We start from the raw sequence: 21,917 nt of genomic DNA, 5'->3' as shown, positions 1-21,917 counted from the left end.
TATATTTGGAATCTAAAAAAAAAAAAAAGTTTCTGAAGAACCTAGGGGCAGGACAGGAATAAAGACGGAGACATAGAGAATGAACTTGAGGACACGGGGAGGTGGAAGGGTAAGCCGGGACGAAGTGAGAGAGTGGCATGGACATATACACACTACCAAATGTAAAATAGATAGTGGGAAGCAGCCGCATAGCACAGGGAGATCAGCTCGGTGCTTTGTGAACGCCTAGAGGGGTGGGATAGGGAGGGTGGGGGGGAAATGCAAGAGGGAGGAGATATGGGGATGCATGTATACGTGTAGCTGATCCACTTTGTTATACAGCAGAAACTAACACACCATTGTAAAGCAATTATACTCCAATAAAGATGTTAAAAAAAAAATTGGGGGTTTGAGCTAGATCAGGGGATGCCTGGCACAGGGACCTCCACCCCTCCCCTGGGCCCACGGTAGACGCCTGTCATCCTCCAAGGCCCCCATGACCCCAGACAGGTCCCAGATGTCTTCTCTGCAGGACACTCCAGATGCGGGGCCTGGTGCCGGGCAGCCTGGTCTTGGGTGATGTCCTTGCCTTCCTCCCGGGGTCTCCAAGCTGCTTTGGCTTCCCCAATGCCCCCCATCGGAAGCCCCTTCGGTGGGCCCATGGGGGGTGGTCAGTGGGGGGAAGTGTGGGTCTAGCTTGAGGGCTGCCGTGTGCGGGCCGACTCACCGTGTCCTCCTGGCCCTCAGTGGGCAGCAGCCTGGGCTGCTCCGCCTCTGCCTGGAGTGGCGTGGGTGGGACTGGGCATCAGTGTTGCCTCCTACCTCGCCCTCGCCCTCGCCCTCGCCGGGGCAGCTCTGCAGTCTCTAAGCAACGCAGGTCAGGACCCGGAGCCATGCCGCTGGGCCCAGGGTGGAGCAGAGCGCAGAGCAGAATCGGGGCAGGTCTGCCCCAGCAGCTCCCCTGCAGGTGGGTGTGGGGCGGGCCCGGGAGTGGACCCTCCAGTGGGGAGGACACCTGCTGCTGCTGTCAGGCCCATCACCTCGGCCGGGAGGGCCTCACAGAGGCTCCAGCAGGAGCGAGGTGCAGGGCGAGGCGCAGCCATCGGGCAGAGGTCAGCTCGTACCTCCAGGGGGGCTGCGGGGTCCCCGTGCCCTCCTCCTGCTCTGGGTTTTGGGCGCATCTTGCGGTTCCTTGTGGGCTCAGGCCTTCGGGAGGCTGAGGGCGGGAGGAAGGAGGGACAGCCATGCTGCTCTCGCTTCTCCGGCCCCCAGGCCTGGCCCTCACTCAGCGCCGCTGCTGTCCAGTGCCGCATGTGGCCCCATGTCACCACGGGGCACAGGCTCACAGGTGAGCTCCTGAAGGTCACTGATTGACGCCTCACCCTGATCTGCTAAGGGCGGGCGTGCTACCCCCATTACAGATGAGAAAGCAGGACCAGGGGGGTGAAGTGACTTGTGCAGGCCCCAGCTTGGGAGGACCGGCTCTCCATCCTTGGGGAGGGGGGTCCCTTCAGCTTAGTGAGGGGGGCAGGGCCCATTCTGTGGCACCCCCGTCTAGACAGTACCGTTCCTTGTCTGCTGCTGGGAAGGTCGACCCTGGTCTTGGGGGGCCCCAGCCTCTGAGAGACCCAGGCCGGCAGGAGAGAGCTGCAGGCAGAGGTCACGCCCTGCGTGGGAGCCCATCCGGGGCAGAGACGGCCCTACCACAGCCTAGCGCTGGCCCTGGAGCTCGGCTTGTTGGCCCCCAGCCTGAGCCGTGTCCGGGTGCCCCCTCTAGCCCGTGTCCCCTGGCATCCTGCTGGCGGGCCGCTCCTCCCCCGGGCCTGGGGGCTTTGTCCTGCAGGCAGGGCTGCATTGCTGGGGGCGTCCCCTGGCACCCGCACTTCCTCTGGTGCCTGGGGGACAGGATCTGGGCAGTCTGAGGACAGACGGCTCCCTTCAGGCTGCTGGGGGGCAGGGGGCTGACGTCCAGGGCACAGCCTGGCGCCAACATGAGCCAGGGGCACGAGGCTGGAGGAGGCTGGCAGCCCTGGTGGGCGGTGGAAGCCGCTTGGTAGGAGGCCTCCCGGGGAGCGGGCATTGCTCCCTTGGCCTCTGCCCAGCAGTTTGGAGGCAGCCTGGGGCTGCCCTGGGACACCACAGCCCAGCAGCATCCGCCCGGCCCTCTGGCCTGGCCCTGCTGCAGCTTCCGCCCGCCCTCTGGGTTGCCAGCGGCTCCTTCCCTCTTCTTTGTTTGGGTCCTTGCTGCCTGCTGCCTGCCCTTGCTGGGGGACACCTTGGTGCAGAAGTCGGGGCGTGAACTGGCTGCGGGTGGATGGGCGGGAGCGGCGGGGAGGAAGCTGAGGGTGCAGCCTGGCACGTGGGGTGGGTGGCTGCGAGCCACCGGGGACGGGCCCGCTGGGCTCCGGGTCCCCAGGGCCTTGAGGCCCAGAGTCCTGCCCGGTGGCGTTTCGTGTTCCCAGACCAGTGTCCTCGGGCTGGGCTGAGTCTTTGTGGCCCAGCGGTGGGATGGCCTCCATCTCCCAGTTCCTGAGCAAAGGCAGAGGCCGTGTGAGACTGCAGGTTAGATGAGATGGCAGGCTGGGGACTTGCCCTTCTCAGACCAGGACTGCCACGACCCCTCACCTGCCTGGACATCGGTGGCAGTCCCTTGGATTGTTTTTGCCTCTCAAGCAACAGGTGCTGTTGGCTGGGCCCCGCAGTCCCTTCCAGTTGCCCGTCTGTGGCTGGGCGCACGGTGGGCCTTTGGGTTGGAGGGTCCCTAGTGCCGCCCCGCAGCCTCCGCCAGTCCCCCAGGTGGCTGTGGGACCGCCTTACACTTGCTGTCCCTCCTGTCTTCCCAGGGCTGCCCTGCCCCTCCCTTCAAACCGTGGCTCTGCGGCTTGGCCACCTGCTCTCTGCTCCCGGCTCAGATCCCGCTTGAGCTGCTGCCCTGGGGACCCACCGGTCTGTGGCTCTGCTGTGCCCCCAGGGTCTCTGAAAGCTGCTGTTGGATCCCTTGTCGCCCACTCGATGCTCAGGTCCCCAGGGCCAGGCCCCCTTGACCACGTTGGACACATTGCCTGGTGCACAGTAGGTGCACGGGTGCACCTGTGGAACTGGGCCGAGTCCTCTCGGGTCCCTGTGCCTGCCTGGGGTCTGCATGGCCGCACAGGACAATGATGGGGCGGCCTTCCAGAGATCTGAGGAGATGCTGGGCCCCCACCTGGATCTTGTCTGCTCAAGGCAGGCACCCCTGCAGCCGCAGCTCTTGTTTCCACACTGATCTTTCTGGAGGATGATCTTACTGGAATTTTGCAAATTAAGCTTTAATATTTTTACGTTATCCATCCATGAAGTTTATGGAGTAAAGGAGCGCTACATGGTTAATTCAGAGAAAAGTCACCCCTGGCCGCCCTCCTTCCTGTCCCGAGTCAGCTGCTTTGGATTCTTCTAGTAGATCTTTGATGCTTTCCTCTGAATAACACACTCGTGTCGCTACTGCTTGATTTTTTTCAACATTTACACATTATTTGTTGACTTGCAAGGTGAGGGTGCAGCAGAGTCAGACTCCTAGGCAGGGTGGGCGGGGCCAGAGTGCATCCTGAATCCCAGCGCTAAACCCTCTTTCCTCCCTCCCTGCCCGGGTTTGGTTTCTTCCAGCTCTGCAGGAAGGCGGCGGCCCTGCCTTCTGTGAGAAGATGTCCTACGGATCCATCGCTGGCAGCGGCGGCCTGGGGAGCCACGGCCCTTTTGGGGGGCCCTCCACACAAGGCTATCAGCCCCTAGGTAAGGACAGCAGTGGGCAGTGTGGGCGGGTCTCCACTGTGCTGTGTTGGTGGCTGTAGATGGGTTCTGTCCTGGCCGGCGCTGCCTGTGACCCGGGACCAGGGGTGACCCTGGCCCTGGGCTGGGATGGCGCCATTGGCGTTGGGCTGAGTCGGCACCAGGAGAGAGCAGAGCAGGACAGGCTGCTCTGCTGTGGGGTGGACTTGGGTGTCTGCGGTCATTCTGCGGTGGCCTGCGGGTGCTTGGCAGATGGCTGAGTGGGTGACTGTGGAGCAGGTGTTAGCGTGCAGTGTGCAGTGCGGGAAGCGAGGCCCGCGGGGTGCTGGACACTGTCCTGAGCTACACCGGGCGGGATCCGCTTCTAGGTTTCCGGGTGCCGAGCCCTCACCCCACAGGCTGACCGCACAGTCTGCTCACTCGCTGGCTCCCTTCCCTGGGCCAAGGGGGTTTTCGGCAGGACGTGTGGCTTACGTAACTGATTTCGTGTCCTTGGGGGTGCCAGGCAGATGTGCGACTCAGTGAGTGTGAGTGAGCGTGCATGGGGACTTTAAATGTGACGTTTAAGGCTTGGCGACGTGGACTCCCAGGTGCCTCCCCTGGATCCCAGTTCCTTCCCGTCACCCCTGGGCTGTGGGTTACGGCTTCCTGGCTCTTGCTTGTGGTTTTGCTGCTACATGTCATAGTCTCACACAGACCTTGCGAGTCTGCGTGTTTTGGGACTCTGTACGGTTGAATTATTCTGCAGTTTGCTGGTTTTGCTGTTTTGCCCCTGAGTCACTGCCGTTCACGTGGCTGCCCTTCCATCTCCCTTCACTGTGGCGCTGGGTCATGTGCGTGGCCATGGCAGGCGTTCCTGGTCCATGGGCGAGGGGCTGTTAGGGCACCTGTTTTGGGCCCTGTTGCGTGGTGGTGCTGAGGACCCTTGGACGCTGGCGCTGTCGGGACGGCCCAAGCGAGGGGGTGGCCGGGGGTGGCCAGCTCGGTGGTTGTGCTGACCTGCCCCTGCTTCCCATCCCTTCAGCACCGGGCGGTGGCGGCCTTAACTGTTTGCCCGTCTGTGGGCGTGGAATGGTGTCTTCTGGTTGTAATTCACATTTCTCTGGTAACTCATGGGATTGATCAGGTTTTCGTGTGATCACTGGGCATTTGGGGCTCTCTGGGTAACTCCTTCGTGTATTTTTCCTTTGAGTTTGTCTTGTTCTTGTCGATGTACAAGGTTTCTGGAGGTGAAACCTTTGTCCACTGGGCTGGCTTTTCATTATGGTGCTGCTGAGGAAAGCAGGTTCTTAATCACGACGTAGCTGAGTTTATCAATCATCCCTGTCACGGTGTGCGTTTTCTGTTTAATAAACTCTATGATACGGTGATAATGATTTTGCCTTTACTTCCTCTAAAGCTTATATAATTTGTTTTTCATATTTAAGTCTTGCAATCACCTGGAATTGATTTTTGTTTATGGTGAGAGGTGGGGAGGGGCGGGTGGAGTGCAATAGCACTTTTCTCCGTATAACAGATGGTCCCTGGGCCCTTGACTGAAAATTCCATCCCTTTCTGCAGACCTGCAGTGCCAGCTCTGTGATGAGTACAGTTTCCCTTACAGGTTCTCCTGGTCAGGTTTTCTATTCCTGTGCAAAGTTCTACCCTAATTTTCATGCGGTTGTTGTAACTTTGATATTTTTTAGGGCAAGTAGCTCTACTTGTTTTTCCTTAGAAGTGTCTTGGTATTTTGGCCTTTTGCTGCTGAATAGATTATAGAATCCCTGCGTCAGACTTGGACTGCGATTGCTTTGCTTCCGCTGTGTTAACGTGTGAGAATCGGAATCTCTGTCACCACCAGTCTTCCAGCCCATGAACGTGTAGGTCTTTCTGTTTATTGGGTCTTTAACCTCTTTCAATAAAGGTTTATAATTTTCTCCATAAAGATCTTACATATCTTCCATTAAACTTAGCAAAATGACAACATGTTTTTTGCTGCTTTGATAATTGGTACCATTATGAATGGTATAGATTACACGTTCCAAGTCATGGTTGTTGGTGCACGCACACACGACTGGTTGTTTTAAGAAGGAAAGTCCAGAGGTTTTATTTAATTTTTACATCCTATTTTTTAACTTTCTAAATGTGAGATACTTCAAACAGAGCAGTAGACGCAGTGATATCATGAACCCAGCACCCGTCCACTGGGTTTTGGGGTGAGGGGCCTCCCCCGTGGCTGGTTCAGCCTCACCTCTGCCCTCATGACCCCTCTGCCCAGGGCATTGAGAAGGAAGCCCGAGACGTCAGCACATCTCCTGTGTGAGTATTTCAGGGTGTGTCTCTTTTCCATGACCAAGTGTCGTACAGTTGCAGCCGTGGCTTCCTGCCCACCGCTGGGTTCCGGAGCACCACAGAGACAGCGTTTCCACGGGGTCCTTACGAGATCCACGCGTTGTAGTCGATGATGCGCCTTTTAAGTCTTTCCAAATCTCTAGATTCTCCTCTATCTTAGTTTTTCTTTTTTCCTCCTGAACTTTATTTCTTGAGGAAGCCAATTTCTCCCTGTGGAGTGTAATTGACTTTTGCCCACTGACTTTGTCCTGCCATTTTGCTAAAGTCTTTTTATTAATTGTAATAATTTGTAGAATCTTGGGTTTTCTGTATAGACAGTGTCATTTATGAATAGCAACAGTATTTTCCTCTTCTATTTCAATGCTTTTATCTTTCACTTATTTTTCCTGCCGTCTGGAGCCGGCCCGATGCTCTAGTTCAGGGTTGAGTAGAAATGGTGCTTATGTTCTGTGTGAGTTTTGGGACGAAGAGGACTCTGTGTTCCTCACAGGCATCTGGGATTTTGCTGTAAAGCTGCCACGCGGGCCTGGAGTTTTCTTTGTGGGCTGCTTTGGACTGCCCGTTACTCTCTCCATCTGTGAAGGCTGTCCAGGCTCTCTGTTTCTTCTTGGGTCAGTTTGTTGTGTTCTTCTGGACATGTGTCTGCTTCGTCTAAATGTTCAAATTGATTGAAATGACATCGTGCGTGGTAGCGTGTCACTGTCCAGTCGGACCTGGGCAGCATTATTGTTTGGTCAAGGGCATAGCTCTGAGGGTAGCTGCTCTGGTTCCGACCCCCTGCCCTGCCATGTTCCAGCTGTGTCCTGACCACCTGAAAATGGACCAGGTTAGGCTTCCCTCCTGTCGTGGTGGAGACTGAGCAAGTTAACCCGGTGAAGCTCTGTTCCTGTTGTTTTGGTAACATCTGTGGTACCTGGATCACATTCTCTTTTTTATTCCTAATGTTGTTTATTTGTACCTTCCTGTTTTCTTCTTTCGTAAACAATATTGCCAGACCCTTGGCAGTGTTATGAGCCTCTCCAAAGAGCTGACTTGACTTTCTTGATCTCTGTCATATGCTAGTTTTAAAATTTGATGGATTTCTGCCCATGTTTTTACTATTTTCCTCCTCCTTTCTTTGAGTTGACGCTGTTTTATTTTTCTGACTCCTAAGCTGGATGTTTACCTCATTCAAATTTAGTTTTTATTCTTTTCTAATAAAAGTATTTAAGATTATAAATGTCCAAATAATCACTGTTTTAGTCGAATCTCACACATTTAAAAATATATAGTATTTTTTTGTTAGTGTTTAGTTGTAAATATTTTATGTCCATTATGATTTCTTCTTTGATCCAGGATTTATTTAGAATTATAGTTCGTCATTTCCAAACATACATATTTCTTTCTAATTGTCTTTTTAAAATGATTTCTAAGTTAATTGCATTTCTGTCAGAGAAGGGTCTGCATCTTCCTGATTTGTTGACAGCTGTTGAGACCACAGCTGCTTCTGGGATGCTGGTGTGATTCTGGGGGTGACCAGGAAGGCTCCCAGGGAGGCAGGGCTGGGCCTCCCAGCCAGAATGGTGGGGCCCTGCGGAGACCCCAGGTGTGGGAGCAGCTGCCGTCACCAGTACCTGCTGTGTGCCAAGCGCCGTGTGTTACGGCTTACTCGGGGACCCTAAAGTTAACTATGAAGAGCTCAGAGTGGGCCCTTATCGTAAAATCCCATCGCAAATGCAGCAAAAAGCCAAGTGGGACATGACTAACACACAAAGAGTTCACATAAATAGAAGGAACTGCCCCCGCCGCCAAATCTTCATGTGGGTGGGCCAGATCTGTGACGGGATCGGGATGGCTCGCAGCACGGGAGAAGGCACTCGGCCTCACCTGTACCTGGAGAGCTGGAAGTGAACTTGGCCATTCTCCCGTGGCCAGGCTGTGGCGGGGGGGCTCCCCCGGAGGGGAGGGCACACGGCTCCCTGCCTCCAGACCCCGCTGCCTTCCCTCTCAGCCCAGCCACGCCTCTTCTCTGTTAGGGAATAATCAGAGATACAGGCAGAGGTGTTTGCCACATGGGGGTAGGAGACAGAGTTCAGAAATGCCATCACCCCTCAGCCCGGGGAGACAGTGAAGAGAGCCGGCCGCCGTGGGGATCAGTTGTTGGAGAGTGCCGACGACCCATCCACGGCCCGGTGGGATGACGGACGGACGTGGGGAATGAAACAGGCAAAGCCCGTCCACAGTCTTCTAGTTGCGTGAGACCTCAGCCCGAGTGTGGACAGTGTTTACCTAGGGATGTGTGGTTGCAAATGATCTTTATTGTTTCCTTTTTAATTGTCTGCATTTACATGTAAATTGTCCCAGTTCCCCCCCCCCACCCCCCAAAGTTCAAAGTTCACGTGATTCCGGAGGGCAGATCAGACTGGCCCCTCCATGGGTGTCTGGGAACCTTGTGGAGCAACCAGGGGGAGGTGGGCAGGGTCTGGACTCCTGGTGACCGGATGCCAGCGAGGCTTGGGCATCGAGTGGCACCTGGCCTGCCGGCCGGGCCTGCGGTCTCCCTGCTCCCCACGAAGCAGAAGGGTGACCCCATCGCCCGGGACCTGGGCGGCTGCATCTCCACCCTACACAGTGCTGTCTGGGCAGCCGTCACTGGGGCCGGAGTTCCCGGGCCTGGGGAGTGTCTGCCTGCAGGGGAGGCTGGGTGGGTGCCTGAGGAGGAGACCCTGCCTGGAGGCTCCCCAGGAAGCCCCTGGGGAAGAGGGGAGGTTAGGCCCTGACCTCGTGTGAGATGGGCCCTGTCCTGGACCCTCAGACCCGCAGATACACCCAATGTGGAGGCCTTTTCTGCGAAGGAGCTGCCGCTGTAGGAGCTCAGCGCTGAGACGGGCCGGGACTGCCAGTCCCCAGGACTTTGCCAGACTGTCGACGTGCTCAGATGTCTCCCCTGGAGCAGGCTTCTGGCAAGTGCCCTCCTCGTAGAGCCAGGCGGAGCAGGGCCCACGCAGCCTCATGGGCTCTGGCGTGTAGCCTCTGCCCGGCACCACCGCCTCCGTGGGCCCCAAGGTGCCGCGGACAGAAGGCAGCTTGCTCAGAGAGGTGTCTGAGTGTCTTCACGACGTGCATCTTAGGGCTCAGGAATTTTGGCAGACCTGTGCAGGAAGTGTTTCTCAATGAACGAAAATTATCGGAGAGGAAACCCCACAGTTGCTCCTCAGCTCGGCAGCCGAGTGTCAGGGGAACTCGTTTTTATTTTCACTTCCAGTACACCAGGAACAGTGTTTTCATGAAATACAGCAGTATGGTCCTGTGCTGGTGTTGCGGCGATTTCAAATTGCCACAGACGTTCCCAAGGCCTTATTCTCCGTTTTTGCCGCGCTGTTTGTTGCACACAGATAACACCTGTCAAAGGCCTGGCCTGGTGTGTGGGCCACATCTGAGGCTCTGCTCTAAGGAGTTTCGTACTGGTTTGGAATTACCTTTCAGAAGAACCTGGGTGTGGAGAAAGATTGGAAAATTTAAAGTTCTGAACTGATTGCTCTCTTTCAGCAAACGGGGCGTTCTGGAGGGTGTGGCAGTCAGGGAGGGCTTCCTGGAGGAGGTGGGTCTGAGTGAGTGGAGCTGTCAACATGGATGTTTGGAGGGCCTGGCACACCTGCTGTGCTGCGTGAGAGCCTTGTTCTACCAGCGGCACCCTGAGCCACTCTGCAGGCAGGCGGGGCATAACCGAGACTGTCCCTTGCTGTCTGTAGAGTGCGCTAAATGTTGGACTGAGTACGGAATCCGTCATTTCCCCTGCCCGTCGCCAGAGAGCAGCCTGCAGGACCCCTGTGTGGGCAAGGACGGGGAAGGTGATCTGGGGCCGGCCGGTACACCCAGAGGCCCAAGGGCCAGGAAGCGAGGTACTTCCGCTGGGATGCTGGGTCTGGGGGTCCCAGTGAAGGCCACCCAGAGATGATGAGCACTGAGGAGGCAGGGTCAGGCGGGGCATGGACTTCCAGGGGCTCAGGCTGTGGGTGCTTCCCTGGTGGCACAGTGGATAAGACTCCTTGCTCACAATGCAGGGGACCTGGGTTCGATCCCTGGTCAGGGAACTAGATCCCACATACATGAGGCAACTAAGGGTTCGCATGCTGCAACTGAGGAGCTGGCAAGCTGCAACTAAGGAGCCCACGTGCTGCAACTAGGACCTGGTGCAACCAAATAAATAAATAAATATTAAAAACAGACAAACACTAAAAGCGGGGGCCTGGCCCGTCTCCACCCTCACCCCCACCAGCATGTCCCTTCCCAGGGCCAGCTGATGGCGTGGTGGGGCTGGACCAGTGGCAGGAGGGATGTTGCCAGGCTGTCAGGGCCCTGTGGGCTTCAGGGACGAGGCTGACCCTACAGGACAGAGTGAGGGGCTGGACCGGCTCCCGTGACCCCTTGGTCTCTTGGCCCCAGAGCCTGCATCCTCCTTGCAGAGGGGGCTGGCAGGCGAGTGTCGGGTCCTCGGCGTGTGCTTCAGGAGGATGCTGCGTGGGAGGGGAAGCCGAGGGCAGGACTCATGCAGCTGGGCAGGAAGGCAGGGGTCAGTGGCGCCCCAAGGGGTGGGTTCTTGGCCAGGGTGTCTGGCGTGTCAGTGGTGAGTGCTGTCCCCAGGCTGGCCCTGGCCCCAGAGGGCCTTCTCCCTGCGGACAGGAGACAGCTGTCCCAACCTTCTCACTCCTTTGCCCCTGACATCAGCTTCTGGAGGCAGGTAGGGCTGGGTGGCCCTTTTTGGAGGTAGATGGGCACCATGGCCTGGAAGTGAGGTCCTTGCCGCGTGGCGCCCAGCCAGGCAGCTGCAGGGCCAGGACTTGGACCCAGGCCTCTGGACAACCCAGCAGGGAGGGGACCGGTGGGTGGGAGCTGGCAGCAATGTTCTGGATCTGAAGAGGCTCCCCGGGAGCCTCCACCGTATCTGCCACTCCACTGGCCGGGGCCTTAAACACCCGCCTTTTGGTGCCTTTCCAGGGCCAGGGGTCGCCACGCACGGCAGCGGGACACCGGAGCGCACCTCGCCGCCTGCCGGCCCGAGGAAGGACTTGGCTGCAAGGGCCCATGGCCGGGTGGCGGGGCCCAGGGCCTCCCGGGCCAAGAAGAGGAAGCCCAACTTCTGTCCGCAGGAGACGGAGGTGCTGGTGGCCAAGGTCAGCAAGCACCACCAGCTGCTGTTTGGCACCGGGCTGCTGAGGGCCGAGCCCACCCGGAGGTACCGCGTGTGGGGCCGCATCCTGCAGGCCGTGAACGCGCTGGGCTACTGCCGCCGCGACATCGTGGACCTCAAGCACAAGTGGCGGGACCTGCGTGCCGTCGTGCGGCGCAAGCTGGGCGACCTGCGTGGCGTGGCCCCTGGCCCCGGCCCTGCCAAGCCCCAGGCCCTGGCTCTCACGCCTGTGGAGCAGGTCGTGGCCAAGACCTTCTCCTGCCAGTCTCTGCCCTCTGAGGGCCTCAGCCCCGAGTTGCCCAGAGGTGAGTTCATCGCCCAGCTCAGCCGGCAGGAAGCTCGTGGCCACTGAAGGCCACTGTCCCTCCCCTCAGTCCTCCCTCCACGATCTCTGGATCCTTCCTGTCCTTCATCCTCTGCTCCTTCACTCACGTGCTCGCCCAGCCGGCCGTCGTGCACGTGACAGCGTCTAAACCCCAGGCATCCAGGGGCTTGGCTTCCTCCTCGGTGGTGCTCGTCCCCTCCCTCCCCCGTCGCAGAGCAGAGCCAGGCACAGACAAGACGCAGCTGTCTTCTCAAGGGCACCTGGTTCCAGCCTTTGGGCTGCGGCCTACAGTGAGGAGGACCTCTTCTCCTGGCGGTGTCACACGTGAAGCTGAAACACAGGGTCTCCAGGGCAGCGCTTACCCTGCTCCGTCCCACACGCGCTTGCTTTTCTCTCTCTGTTTCTGGTTCAGTGTCCAGACGAGGCCTTGGCTCGGGCTGGGCTGGCCCTGCAGCTTCAGGATGGGCGGGTGGGGACCTGAGACCCTGTTACCCCGGTTACCTCGGGCCTCCCAGGCAGAGCCCTTCCCGGGCTTTCCAGGGGAGCATCGCTCTGCGGGGCCTGACTTCTCCACAGAGGCTGCAGTCAGGCACAGCGGGTCAGGGAGGGCGAGGTCAGCGCAGGCCTGCTGTCTGGCAGCCCAGAGAGCGCTGGGGCGGTAATAATAGGTGCCGTCTGGGCGGCACACGGGCCGCAGAACTGCTGTGTGAGGCCATCGTGGCAGCAGCTGTGGAGCCGTAGGAGGGTGAGGGCGCCCAGTACCTGCGCTGGGTCCCTGCTGCACGAGTGTCACATCTCCGTGCTGCCCTGGGGCTGGGCTGGCCTAGAGCCGGGGCTGCAGTGGGTGGCCCCTGCTCCCCTCCAGATGCCGGCCCAGCTCTGCTCTCCCTCCCAGCCTGTGTGAGGTCTGCGGGCTGCTCTCCTTCGGCTCCGGCTTCCTCCCCTGTCCTAATATGTTCGAGGACTGGCCGTGGGTGTGGGGTGTGTCATAGCTTGTCCTTCTGTTGCTCGGGAGGGGCCGCTCTACGGTTTGTGTCTGTCCACGTGGTGGGCGGGCTCCTCGTTGCCGGCTTTTGGCGCAGTAAAAGGGCGTGTGAACATCTGTGTGGAAACACGTCCTCGCTTTCTTGGCGGGTTTGGATAAACACCTGAGAGTCGAATTGCTGGTCCAGCGTGAGTGTAAGTTTAACTTTGTAAGAAACTGCCGAGCCATCGTCCACAGCGGTTGTACGTTTTCAGGCCCCAGGGCAGCTGTGAGAAGCCCTCTGCTTGGCGTCCCTGCTGGCAGTCATGCTGGCTTCAGCCACACAGAGCTGGCGGGAGAGGGGCCTCGCTGCGATGCAGCCCGGTCTCTGCACCAGGGGCTTGTCCTGTGCTGTCTGTCCGTTCATCCTTCTTCTTTGGTGCAGTGTCTGCTCACACCCACGTCCATCTCTTCCTGGGCTGCTGGCCTGTCGCGTGCATCTGCTCAACCTTGATTCTGGAGACAAGGCAAGGGACCTGCCAGACACCTGTATTGGACCTGTGGTGCACGTTGAGTTCATTTTTGAGTGTGGTGGATTTGGGGTCGAGGTTCTGTAGATGCCCAGTTGCCGCACTGCTGGTTGGACATGGAGTGACCCGGGCGCCTTTGTTTCCATGTTTCTTTCAATCTGTGTCTCTGCTTATACAGCCCACGCTGTCTGATTAGGGAAACTATGAGGCCAGTATTGAAATGAGTGGGGAATCGTTTCCTCCTGTTTTCCGAAAGGCTTTCTGTAGAATTGGTATTATTCTTCCCTTAAATGTGTGGCCACCATCTGAGACGGCCTTTCTTTCTCTGTGGGAGGATTGTCACCCACAGTCTCTCTAACAGTCTGTGCCACCCTTGCTGCGGTCCTTCTCGAGCGAGCTTCATTGTTTTGTGTCTTTCGAGGGACTTGCCTGTTTTGTCCAAGTTGTCAGAGTTGCTGGCACGAGTTGTTCCTAAAGTTCCCCTCGTGTCATCTGAATGCCTGTAGGACCTGTAGTGAGAGCTCCTCCTTCCTTCCTGATGTTGCTAATTTGTTTCTTTTCTGTTTTGTTCTCAACTAGTCTGGCTGCAAGTCTATCAATTTTGTTGATAGTTTCAAAGAGCCAGATTTTTACTTCATCAATTTTCTCTATTTACCCACTTCGATTTAACTGATTTCTGCTGACCTTTATTATTTCCTTTCTACTTTGGGGTTGATTTGTTTCTGTTAGATCGTTGACTTGGGACTTTTATCCTTTTCTAATGTAAGTATTTATTGCTATAAATTATCCTCAGCACATTGCTTTACTTACACACATTTGTATTATGTTTTCATTCAGTTTAAAATATTTTCTAATTTCCTTTGTGATTTTTTTCTTTCCTAATGGTTATTTGGAAATGTGTTGTTTTTCAAATAAGTGTCTATTTCCAGATCTCTTTCTGTTATTGGTTCCTAGTTCTGTTGTGGTCAGAGAATATACTGTGCGTAATTTCAACTATTATCAACAATCGAGACTTGCTTTATGGCCTGAGGTATCGGCATCCTCTGCGAGTTGCTTGTGTGTCTGACAAGGATGTGCGTTCCGCTGCTCCTGGGTGGCGCGTCCTGCGATGTTCATTCCGGTCAAGTTGCTGGAGAGCACTGACAGACAGCGGATCTTCTGTCTGCTCGTACTGGGAACTCCTGAGAGTGGGGTGTCGGCGAGTCTCAGTTTTGCCAGTTTCTACTTCGTGTATTTTCACACAGTGATACGAGGTGCATATTTAGGTCATTTGTCTTTGTCGCTCGTCCCCGATACCATTGTAACCACGTCCTTTTGGTCTCTGGTTGGACCCATCGTCCTGAGTGCTACTCTGTCTGATGTCAGTCGTGGCCCCTCCAGCTGTCTCATGATTACAGTTACATGGATGCACTTTCCAATCCTTTACTTTATAAGCTGTATCTGATTTTACACGTGAGCTGGGTTTCTCGTGTTCGGCGTGCCGTCGAGTTTGCTTTTGTCCCATCTGACATCTCTGCTGTGGATTGAGTGGTGGCAGCAGTTCACCCTGAGCTTCCGGTGATGACAGAGATGTTCTGAATCCACACTCCAGCGTGGTCTTTACTGGTCATGCGTGGGCTGTGATGCATGACCCTGCCTTAGATGGGTTCTCTCTCGTGTCAAAACGTGTGTGTTTGGGGTAAATCTGCCACGTCGATAGTTGCTTCCTTTGTTTCCCTGTGACCCCTCGTCCTTCTTCTCTCTGCCTTCTTCCTTTGGCGCGACCGAGCGTGGTGCAGTGCTCTGTGTTACCTCCGCTGTGCCTTCTTTCTTTGGAGTGACCGAGTGGGGTGCAGTGCTCTGTGTTCCCTCCGCTGTTGGCTTAGGGGTGTTCTGGTTTTGAGCGGCTTTGCTTGGAGTGTGTAACCAGCGTCTTTAGCGTCCGTGGCCTTCCCTCGAGGAACAGCCTCGCCTGCTCCTGGTGTGTGAGCTCCTTACAGGACTCCCGTCTGCGCCCCTGCACCCCGCACATACGTCATGTCTAACGCCGTTGGTGCTCGTTTGGCTCCGATGATCTGACTCTGAACTAGGTCAAGAGCGAGACAGGACGTCTTCGCTTGCCCGCACGCTCGCCCACTGCGGTCTTCAGCTCCTCCGGCCGATCCAAGCGTCCTTTGCCCTCCTGAGCTGCTTTCAACATTTCCTGTCCTGCATCTCTGGCTGAAAGAGCTTCTCTCAGCTTTTTTCTGTCTGAGAATCAGTCTTTATTTTGCCTCTAGTTTTGAAATATATCTCCACTGGGTACAGAGTTCTGGTTGACTGATTTTTTTTTCCTTTCTTTTCAGTGCTTAAAGATGTCATTGCGGGGTTTTCTGACTTCCGCAGTTTCTGAGGCTGCCGTTGCCCTGGGCTGTGCCCAGCAGTGGGGGCTTGGCCCGAGGAGCTGCCCCCTTTGCCCTTCTCTTCGGCCCCCACTGAGCATTGCGGCTCCTGTTCTGTCTCTGAGGCTCTGCTGGACCCCGAGGGGACACAGCTGGGAGGGGGTGGCTCTGCCCAAGCATGGTGGCCCTGGGATCCACCCAGGGACCCGCCTTCAGGCTGCGCAGTGAAGATGTGACCTCCCCCTCCTGTCTCCTCACAGCCACCGAGATGGACCTGAGTGACCTCCAGGAGCTGTTCCAGGAGACGTCGGCCAGCGTCTTCCGAATCAACTCCAATGGTGAGTCAGTGCCCTGGCCTCACCCTGCCCTGGTCCGGGCCGCGGAGTGCACTGCGGGAGGTTCGGGGTGGTGGCCTCCCGCACTAGGGTGCCCTGTGGCCCAGGCCCTGCCGACGCAGGACAGCGAGGTGGGGGCAGGGCATGAGCCCAGTGCTTTGGGCTCAGGCTGGGCTGTGTCCTCGGCAGGTGCCCTCTTGGGCCCGTTCCTCCCTCCCCCGTCGCACACCTGGGACCTGGATGGGCCCCCTGGGGAGGAGCGTGTCAGAGCCTCCCTCAGACTGGCAGGGCCGCCCCCTCACAGGTCACCGAGGCTAGGGGTCAGGGCGAGAGCCACAGCCCACGAGGACAGGGCTTGTCCTCCACTCCCTCAGGACACGGGGGCATGGGCACAGGGTGGCCCGGGCTCCCTGTACCCTCGTGGGTGGGAGCTCGCGTTTGCCCTGAACTCTGAGCTCTCCCAGGTCAGAGAGCGCTGACCAGCGGGGGAGAGAAGCCCCTCCCTCCCCAGAGCCAGGGCGAGGCCCACTGGGGCAGCTCCCCAGGGTCCCTGAGCCCCACTCAGGGCCTCTGTCTCTGGACAGCTGGGGAGAGGGCTGCCCTGGGGCCCTGCTGTGGGGTCTCGGTGCCCACGTCCCTGCACAGAGGCAGGCTGGGGGCGCATCCTGGAGGTGGGACTGCGTGGTGGCGCCCCGCTGCCCCTGACTCCTGCCCCCTTCTCTCGGCAGTGGCCTTCTTGGAGCAGAGCCTCCGGTCCCTGGGGACGCCAAGTGGCACGCAGGAGCTGCGGGACAGCCTGTGAGTGTGCGTGTGGTGCGTGTGGGTGTACACGGATGTGCCCTGCACCCACTCGCATGCTGGCCCATCTACACACCAGCCCGACAGCTGGCTGGGCTCACGTGGGGCCACCCCCAACACAGATGTGTGACACCCATGTAGACACACCTGTGTACAGGTGTGCACTCAGGTGGCGGGACATGCGTCTCTTGCACACTTTTTGCTTCACTGACTGTCCCCTCACGTGTCTGCCACGCACCAGAGCTCCGGCTGCACCTCCGAGGTCTGGGCCAGTCACCAGTGGGTTTAGCGTTCTCTGCCCTGATGATTCCTGGTGCTTTGGAATTAGCTTGTGGCAGCAGGTAGGGCTTCCTGCTGGCGGGGCTCAGCCCTGCCCTCGGCTCCTTGCATCCCGCAAGTACCCTGGGAAGGAAGGGGGCAGGTAAGGCTGTTCCCCTTCAGGGAGGAAGACTCTGAGGCCCCGGGAGGGGCTGGACGTGTGGCTCAGGCTGCACCTCTCTCAGTGGACAGGCCAGAACCCAGCCACCCACTCGTCCGTCCGTCCCCCCACCCCTCCTTCCTTCTCTCCGTCCACCCAAGCAGTCTGGGACCACCCCTGCCAAGTCTCGGGGCGCAGAGCCAGGCAACAGAGGGCCCTGGGCAGATTTTGTGTGCAATTCTGCTTTAAGTTATTCTTTACGTTTCTTTTTGAAAGTAGCATGTATTGTTTCCTGATGGTGAAAGCAGTGCGTGCTCGTGGGCACTCGGGTGGCCTCCTGCCAGCCTCTTCTCAGGCCCACAGGCGTTTCGTGGAGTCGCGTTTCAGTCACTGATGTCCTTAGGGACACACTTAGGGCTGGGGCTATGCGTGCCCCCGTCGCACACTGAAGATGTGCCTTTCAGAGGCACAGATGGCGCTGTCAGCTCTGTGTGGTTGTTCAGCTGAGATGCGGGACCGCTCTCGGGCTGGTCCGTCTTCAGCATCAGGAACGTGCAGTCTGTCTCTGTGCTGCTGCCTGTTTCTGGGTTGGGCTCCCGGAGTGCGGTCCCCAGGGTCAGACAGGTGGCCTTCTCAGAGCCCTGACCCTTGAGCGCGTTTCCTGGGCTGCCTGGGCTGGGGGCTGGAGGATGCCATCACCGATGTGGGTCTGGAGAGGGGAGCGGGCCCTTCCCCGGGCCCCAGCTGCTCCCCACCCGCCCCTGCAGCCTCAGCTTCCAGGTCCACAGCTCGCTGAGTGCCTTCCTGCCCCGCTCCACCCCTCAGGAACCCCAGCCCTCTGCCCCTCCTCCAGGTGGGGCTGACCAGGCTCCCTAGCCTGTGTGTCCTGGCCTTCCAGAGCCTTCCATGGCCACGTATGTGGGGGGAATTTGTGCACCTCCTGGACCGTTAGCATTTTTCTTTTTTTCTTTGCGGTACACGGGCCTCTCACTGCTGTGGCCTCTCCCGTTGCGGAGCACAGGCTCTGGACGCGCAGGCTCAGCGCCCATGGCTCACGGGCCCAGCCGCTCCACGGCATGTGGGATCTTCCTGGACCAGGGCACGAACCCGCGTCCCCTGCATTGGCAGGCGGACTCTCAACCACTGCGCCACCAGGGAAGCCCGCCGTTAGCATTTTTAAATGACTTGAGACAGCATGGAGTTGTCAAGTCTATATTTTCTCCACATTGACAGTCACCAGCTTTTGTATTTTGCCAAGTAAGGACATTAAAAAAAAAAAAGTACGCTACCATCCACTATTGCCATCATATTAAAAAATAAAGATATTTCAGTACTCCTGAAGTAGGCAGGACCTGATCTCAGGAGAAAGAACAATCTTTCAAATTGAATAAATATAGCTTCACGAGAACCTCACAAGGTTGAACCTGTTTTTCTCATCTTGCGTGAGACAGGCGTGGGCTTTGTCATTTCTGTGAGCCACCGTGAGTGGCTCTGTCCCGCCCCCCAGCACGGCTCCCAGACTGGCCGAGGTGGCCGGGGAGTGAAGGTGAGGCTCATCGGTGTCAGCCCAGGGCACTGCTGGGCCCCCCCGGCAAGAGTAGCTGAATGAATGGACGGTCCTTCCAGGAGCCCCGGGCAGGAAGCCTGCCCTGCGGCCGCACCTCCCTGCTGGACGTCCTCCAGCTCTGCTCATCTTTTCTGAAATTGTCTTGGCTACTTCCGATTGGTTGTATTTCAACATAAATTTTAGAGTCAGCTTGTCCTTTTCTGATGTTTGAAGCTTGCTCTAATTTTATATGGGGTCACAGTGACTCTGCAGACCCGTTTAAAGAGAACTGGCCTCACAGGGATCCTGAGTCTTCCTGGCCATGAACATGGTCGGCTTTCGTCTCATTTACAGGTGTTTTTTTCCCAGAAGTTCCTTGTAGGTTTTAGTGCACTGGTCTTGCATGTATTTTGTTAAATTTATGGTAATGATTTCATATGTATATATTTTAAAATTAATTAATTAATTTATTTATTTTTGGCCGTGTTGGGTCTTCGTTGCTGCGCGCAGGCTTTCTCTAGTTGCCCCGAGCGGGGGCTGCTCTTCATTGTGGTGTGCAGGCTTCTCACTGCAGTGGCTTCTTTTGTTATGGAGCCCAGGCTCTAGGTGCGTAGGCTTCAGTAGTTGTGGCACGCGGGCTCAGTAGTTATGTCTCGCGGGCTCCAGAGCACAGGCTCAGTAGTTGTAGCTAATGGGCTTAGTTGCTCTGTGGCATGTGGGATCTTCCTGGACCAGGGATCGAACCCGTGTCTCCTGCATTGACAGGTGAATTCTTAACCACTGCACCACCAGGGAAGTCCCTATATTTTTATACTGTTGTAAGAGGTATCGTTGCTTAAATTTCATTTCCCATTTTTGGTTCCGCTACATGGAAATACAGCTGATTCTGTTTATCGCCTGTGCCCTGTGCCCTCGTTAGATTCCATATTCCCTAGGATTTTTCTACATAAATGAACCTGTCGTCTGTGACAGAGACTCTTCCACTTCTTTGTTTTAAATCTCTGTGCTGCTTACCTCTTTCGTCCCGTTACAGTGTTGTAACCGTGCCCTTTTATAGTTAGAATGTCATAAACCTACAAAGTTCCACGTGGAGGTAGGCAGTCCTGGAAGTGTACGCCTGTGCCGGTGCCCGTTCGGGGGGAGCCGCCCGCCTGTCCTGGCAGTGACAGGAGGCTGCTTTGTCCTTACAGTCTCTCTTCATCAAGTTGATCACCTTCCCTTCTCTTTTCTAGTTTTCTTAGAGCTCTTGTCATGAATTCTTGTTGAATTTTGTCAGATGCTTTTTCTGCATAGTTTATTGAGATGATTTTCTCCCTTTTAAATTTGTTCTGTTAGTATGAGGATTACATTAATTGATTTTGGATGTCACACCAACCTTGCGTTCCTTGGACGATGTTATCCTTTTTGTATGTGGTTGGATTCAAGTTTCTAATATTTTGTGCAGGATTTTTGCTGCTCTGTTATGTGACTTTTGCTGCCCTTTGCTTTTAGATTCTTTGTTTAGGTTTTGGTATCAGGGTAATGCTGGCCGCGTAAAATGTAAGTGTCCCTTCTTGCCTGTTTTCTGGAGGACTCTATAGTATTGATATTACTTCTTTAAATATTTGATGGTGAAGTCGTCTGTATCTGTAGGAATGTTTTCGAGAACAAATTTAATTCCTTCAGTAGGTGTAGAGCTGTTTAGGTTTTCTGTTTCTTCCTGAGTCAGCTTTGATAATTCTTGTCTTTCAAGGAATTTTTCTTTTTCATCTTAGCTGTCAAATTTATTGGCACTTGGGATTCGTAATATTTCCTTATCTGGATGGGAGGTGTGACAAGGAGGGAGGGCTCTGTGGCACCAGCGACCACGTGACCAAATCCCAAGGGGAAACACGGCGTGTGTCCCTGCTGTTTCCTGTGGCCTCCGGGCGACCTGGGAGGAAAGGGTCCCTGCACCGCGTCCTCGGCCCGCGCCCCCTTAGGCTGGTGCAGAGTCTCCTTCCTATGCCACCCCCATCCCCCTTTCCGCATGCTGCAGCTCCGTGTGACCCAGGGGCCAGCGTTGGGGCCTGGGGCCTGCCCGTGCCTCCCGGGGCGTCCACCTCGGCAGACGGCACCCGGCTCCGTGGGTGGCCTGTCCGGAGCTTCCCATGTTCAGCCCGGGGTGGCCTGGTGCCCACGCCCGCTGCTGCCACGTGGGGGTCCCACAGGGGGCAAAGGGGGGCATCTGCGCTGCAGCTTGAAGGTCGGGAGGGTCTCTAGTGTCTGCGCCCCGTAGCCAGGCCAGGGCCCTTCCCTCACTTGGGCCTGTGAGCCCGCAGGAGGCCTGAGGACAGGGTCTGCCCTGTGTCACTCCATCCGCAGGGGCAGTGGTCAGCCCCAGGCGGTGAGGGGCTGGTCTTTTCAGCACCTTCAAGGTCACACTCAGAATCATAAACTGAGGGGCTGGCAGAGGCCCTGGGCCCGGCCTCCCCCTGTTCCTGGGTCTGGAGGTGGGAGTCTCACCGGGGCCCCCAGAGGCCTGGGAGAAGGCTGGGCTTTCCTCAGCAGTGGTCCCAGGGCCACCTGTGCAGCCACCGTGCTTCCTGGGCCCCGACCGGTGCTGACCCACAGCGGCCTTTCCACAGGGAGGGCTCATGGCTGGGGCCCCGGGGGTGCAGCTACCGAGCCCGTGGCTTGGGTATGGGGTCCATGGGGGCTCGGAGGTGAGGGGCCTGGTGACGCTGACCTGAGTTCACCGTGTCATGTCATTTCCCCCCTCCCCCCGCCTCGCCTGCCCCTCTCCCGTGTCTGTCCCTCCCTGGGCCTATCTTTACGTCCTTCCCGTCTGTTCCCTTTTTCCTCTGCACGACTCCTCCTTTCCTGTGCACTTTCCCGTCCCTCCACGAGCCCGCCACCTGCCGTGCTGCCCTTCTGTGTCATCCCCCCTTTCTGCTGCCCGCCCCCTGGTCTTCCGTCCCCTCCACACCCACTCCAGGCACACGGTGCAGCAGCAGACCAACCACGCGATCGCAGCCAGCACCAGTGCCCTGAAGCAGATGGCTGAGCTCCTGCGGGGCTGCTCCCGGGTATGTTCGCTGGGGGCCGGAGGGGGCCAGGGCCCGGGGCGGGGGTGGGGAGACAGATGCTGACCACACGGTTGCTCGGGGCAGAGGTCGCGCGTTCCTCTGTTCACCGGGCCACGGGCCGGGCAGCGGTGCAGGTGCCGTGGGCTCCCGGCCTCCTGGGCAAGAGTGCCCTGTCCCCCTGCCCTGCTCTACGTGCCCCTCACCCACCTGCCACCTCTACGTGTGCCCTTCCTGCCACTGCACTCACCGTCGGCCTCCTCAGCGTGGTCACGGCCACTGCATCCCAGACCACGGCCCCTTCACAGCCCCCATGTCCCCGCTGCCCCTCCCCACTGGCCTCTCACGTGCC

At 57.3% G+C, this 21,917-nt stretch overlaps 1 protein-coding gene across 4 annotated transcripts in view; it reads left to right on the top strand.

Moving 5' to 3' along the window:
* The window catches only part of TSNARE1 (t-SNARE domain containing 1), an 81,090-nt gene that overhangs the window by 25,633 nt on the left and 33,540 nt on the right, over positions 1 to 21,917 (top strand). For 2 of the 4 annotated variants that reach the window (XM_073794862.1, XM_073794861.1), the window contains exons 2-7: positions 3,622 to 3,747; positions 9,807 to 9,956; positions 11,053 to 11,550; positions 15,685 to 15,762; positions 16,488 to 16,557; positions 21,478 to 21,568. In XM_073794862.1, coding sequence (XP_073650963.1) covers positions 3,660 to 3,747; positions 9,807 to 9,956; positions 11,053 to 11,550; positions 15,685 to 15,762; positions 16,488 to 16,557; positions 21,478 to 21,568 — 975 coding nt within the window. In that variant the 5' untranslated portion in view covers positions 3,622 to 3,659. The remainder of the gene's footprint in view (positions 1 to 3,621; positions 3,748 to 9,806; positions 9,957 to 11,052; positions 11,551 to 15,684; positions 15,763 to 16,487; positions 16,558 to 21,477; positions 21,569 to 21,917) is intronic. The other 2 variants (XM_073794860.1, XM_033842693.2) reach the window with 2 other exon arrangements.

The sequence above is a fragment of the Tursiops truncatus genome, chromosome 17 (genome assembly GCF_011762595.2).
Source record: "Tursiops truncatus isolate mTurTru1 chromosome 17, mTurTru1.mat.Y, whole genome shotgun sequence".
Lineage (NCBI taxonomy): Eukaryota > Metazoa > Chordata > Mammalia > Artiodactyla > Delphinidae > Tursiops > Tursiops truncatus.
This window is presented reverse-complemented; position numbering and strand designations above follow the sequence as displayed.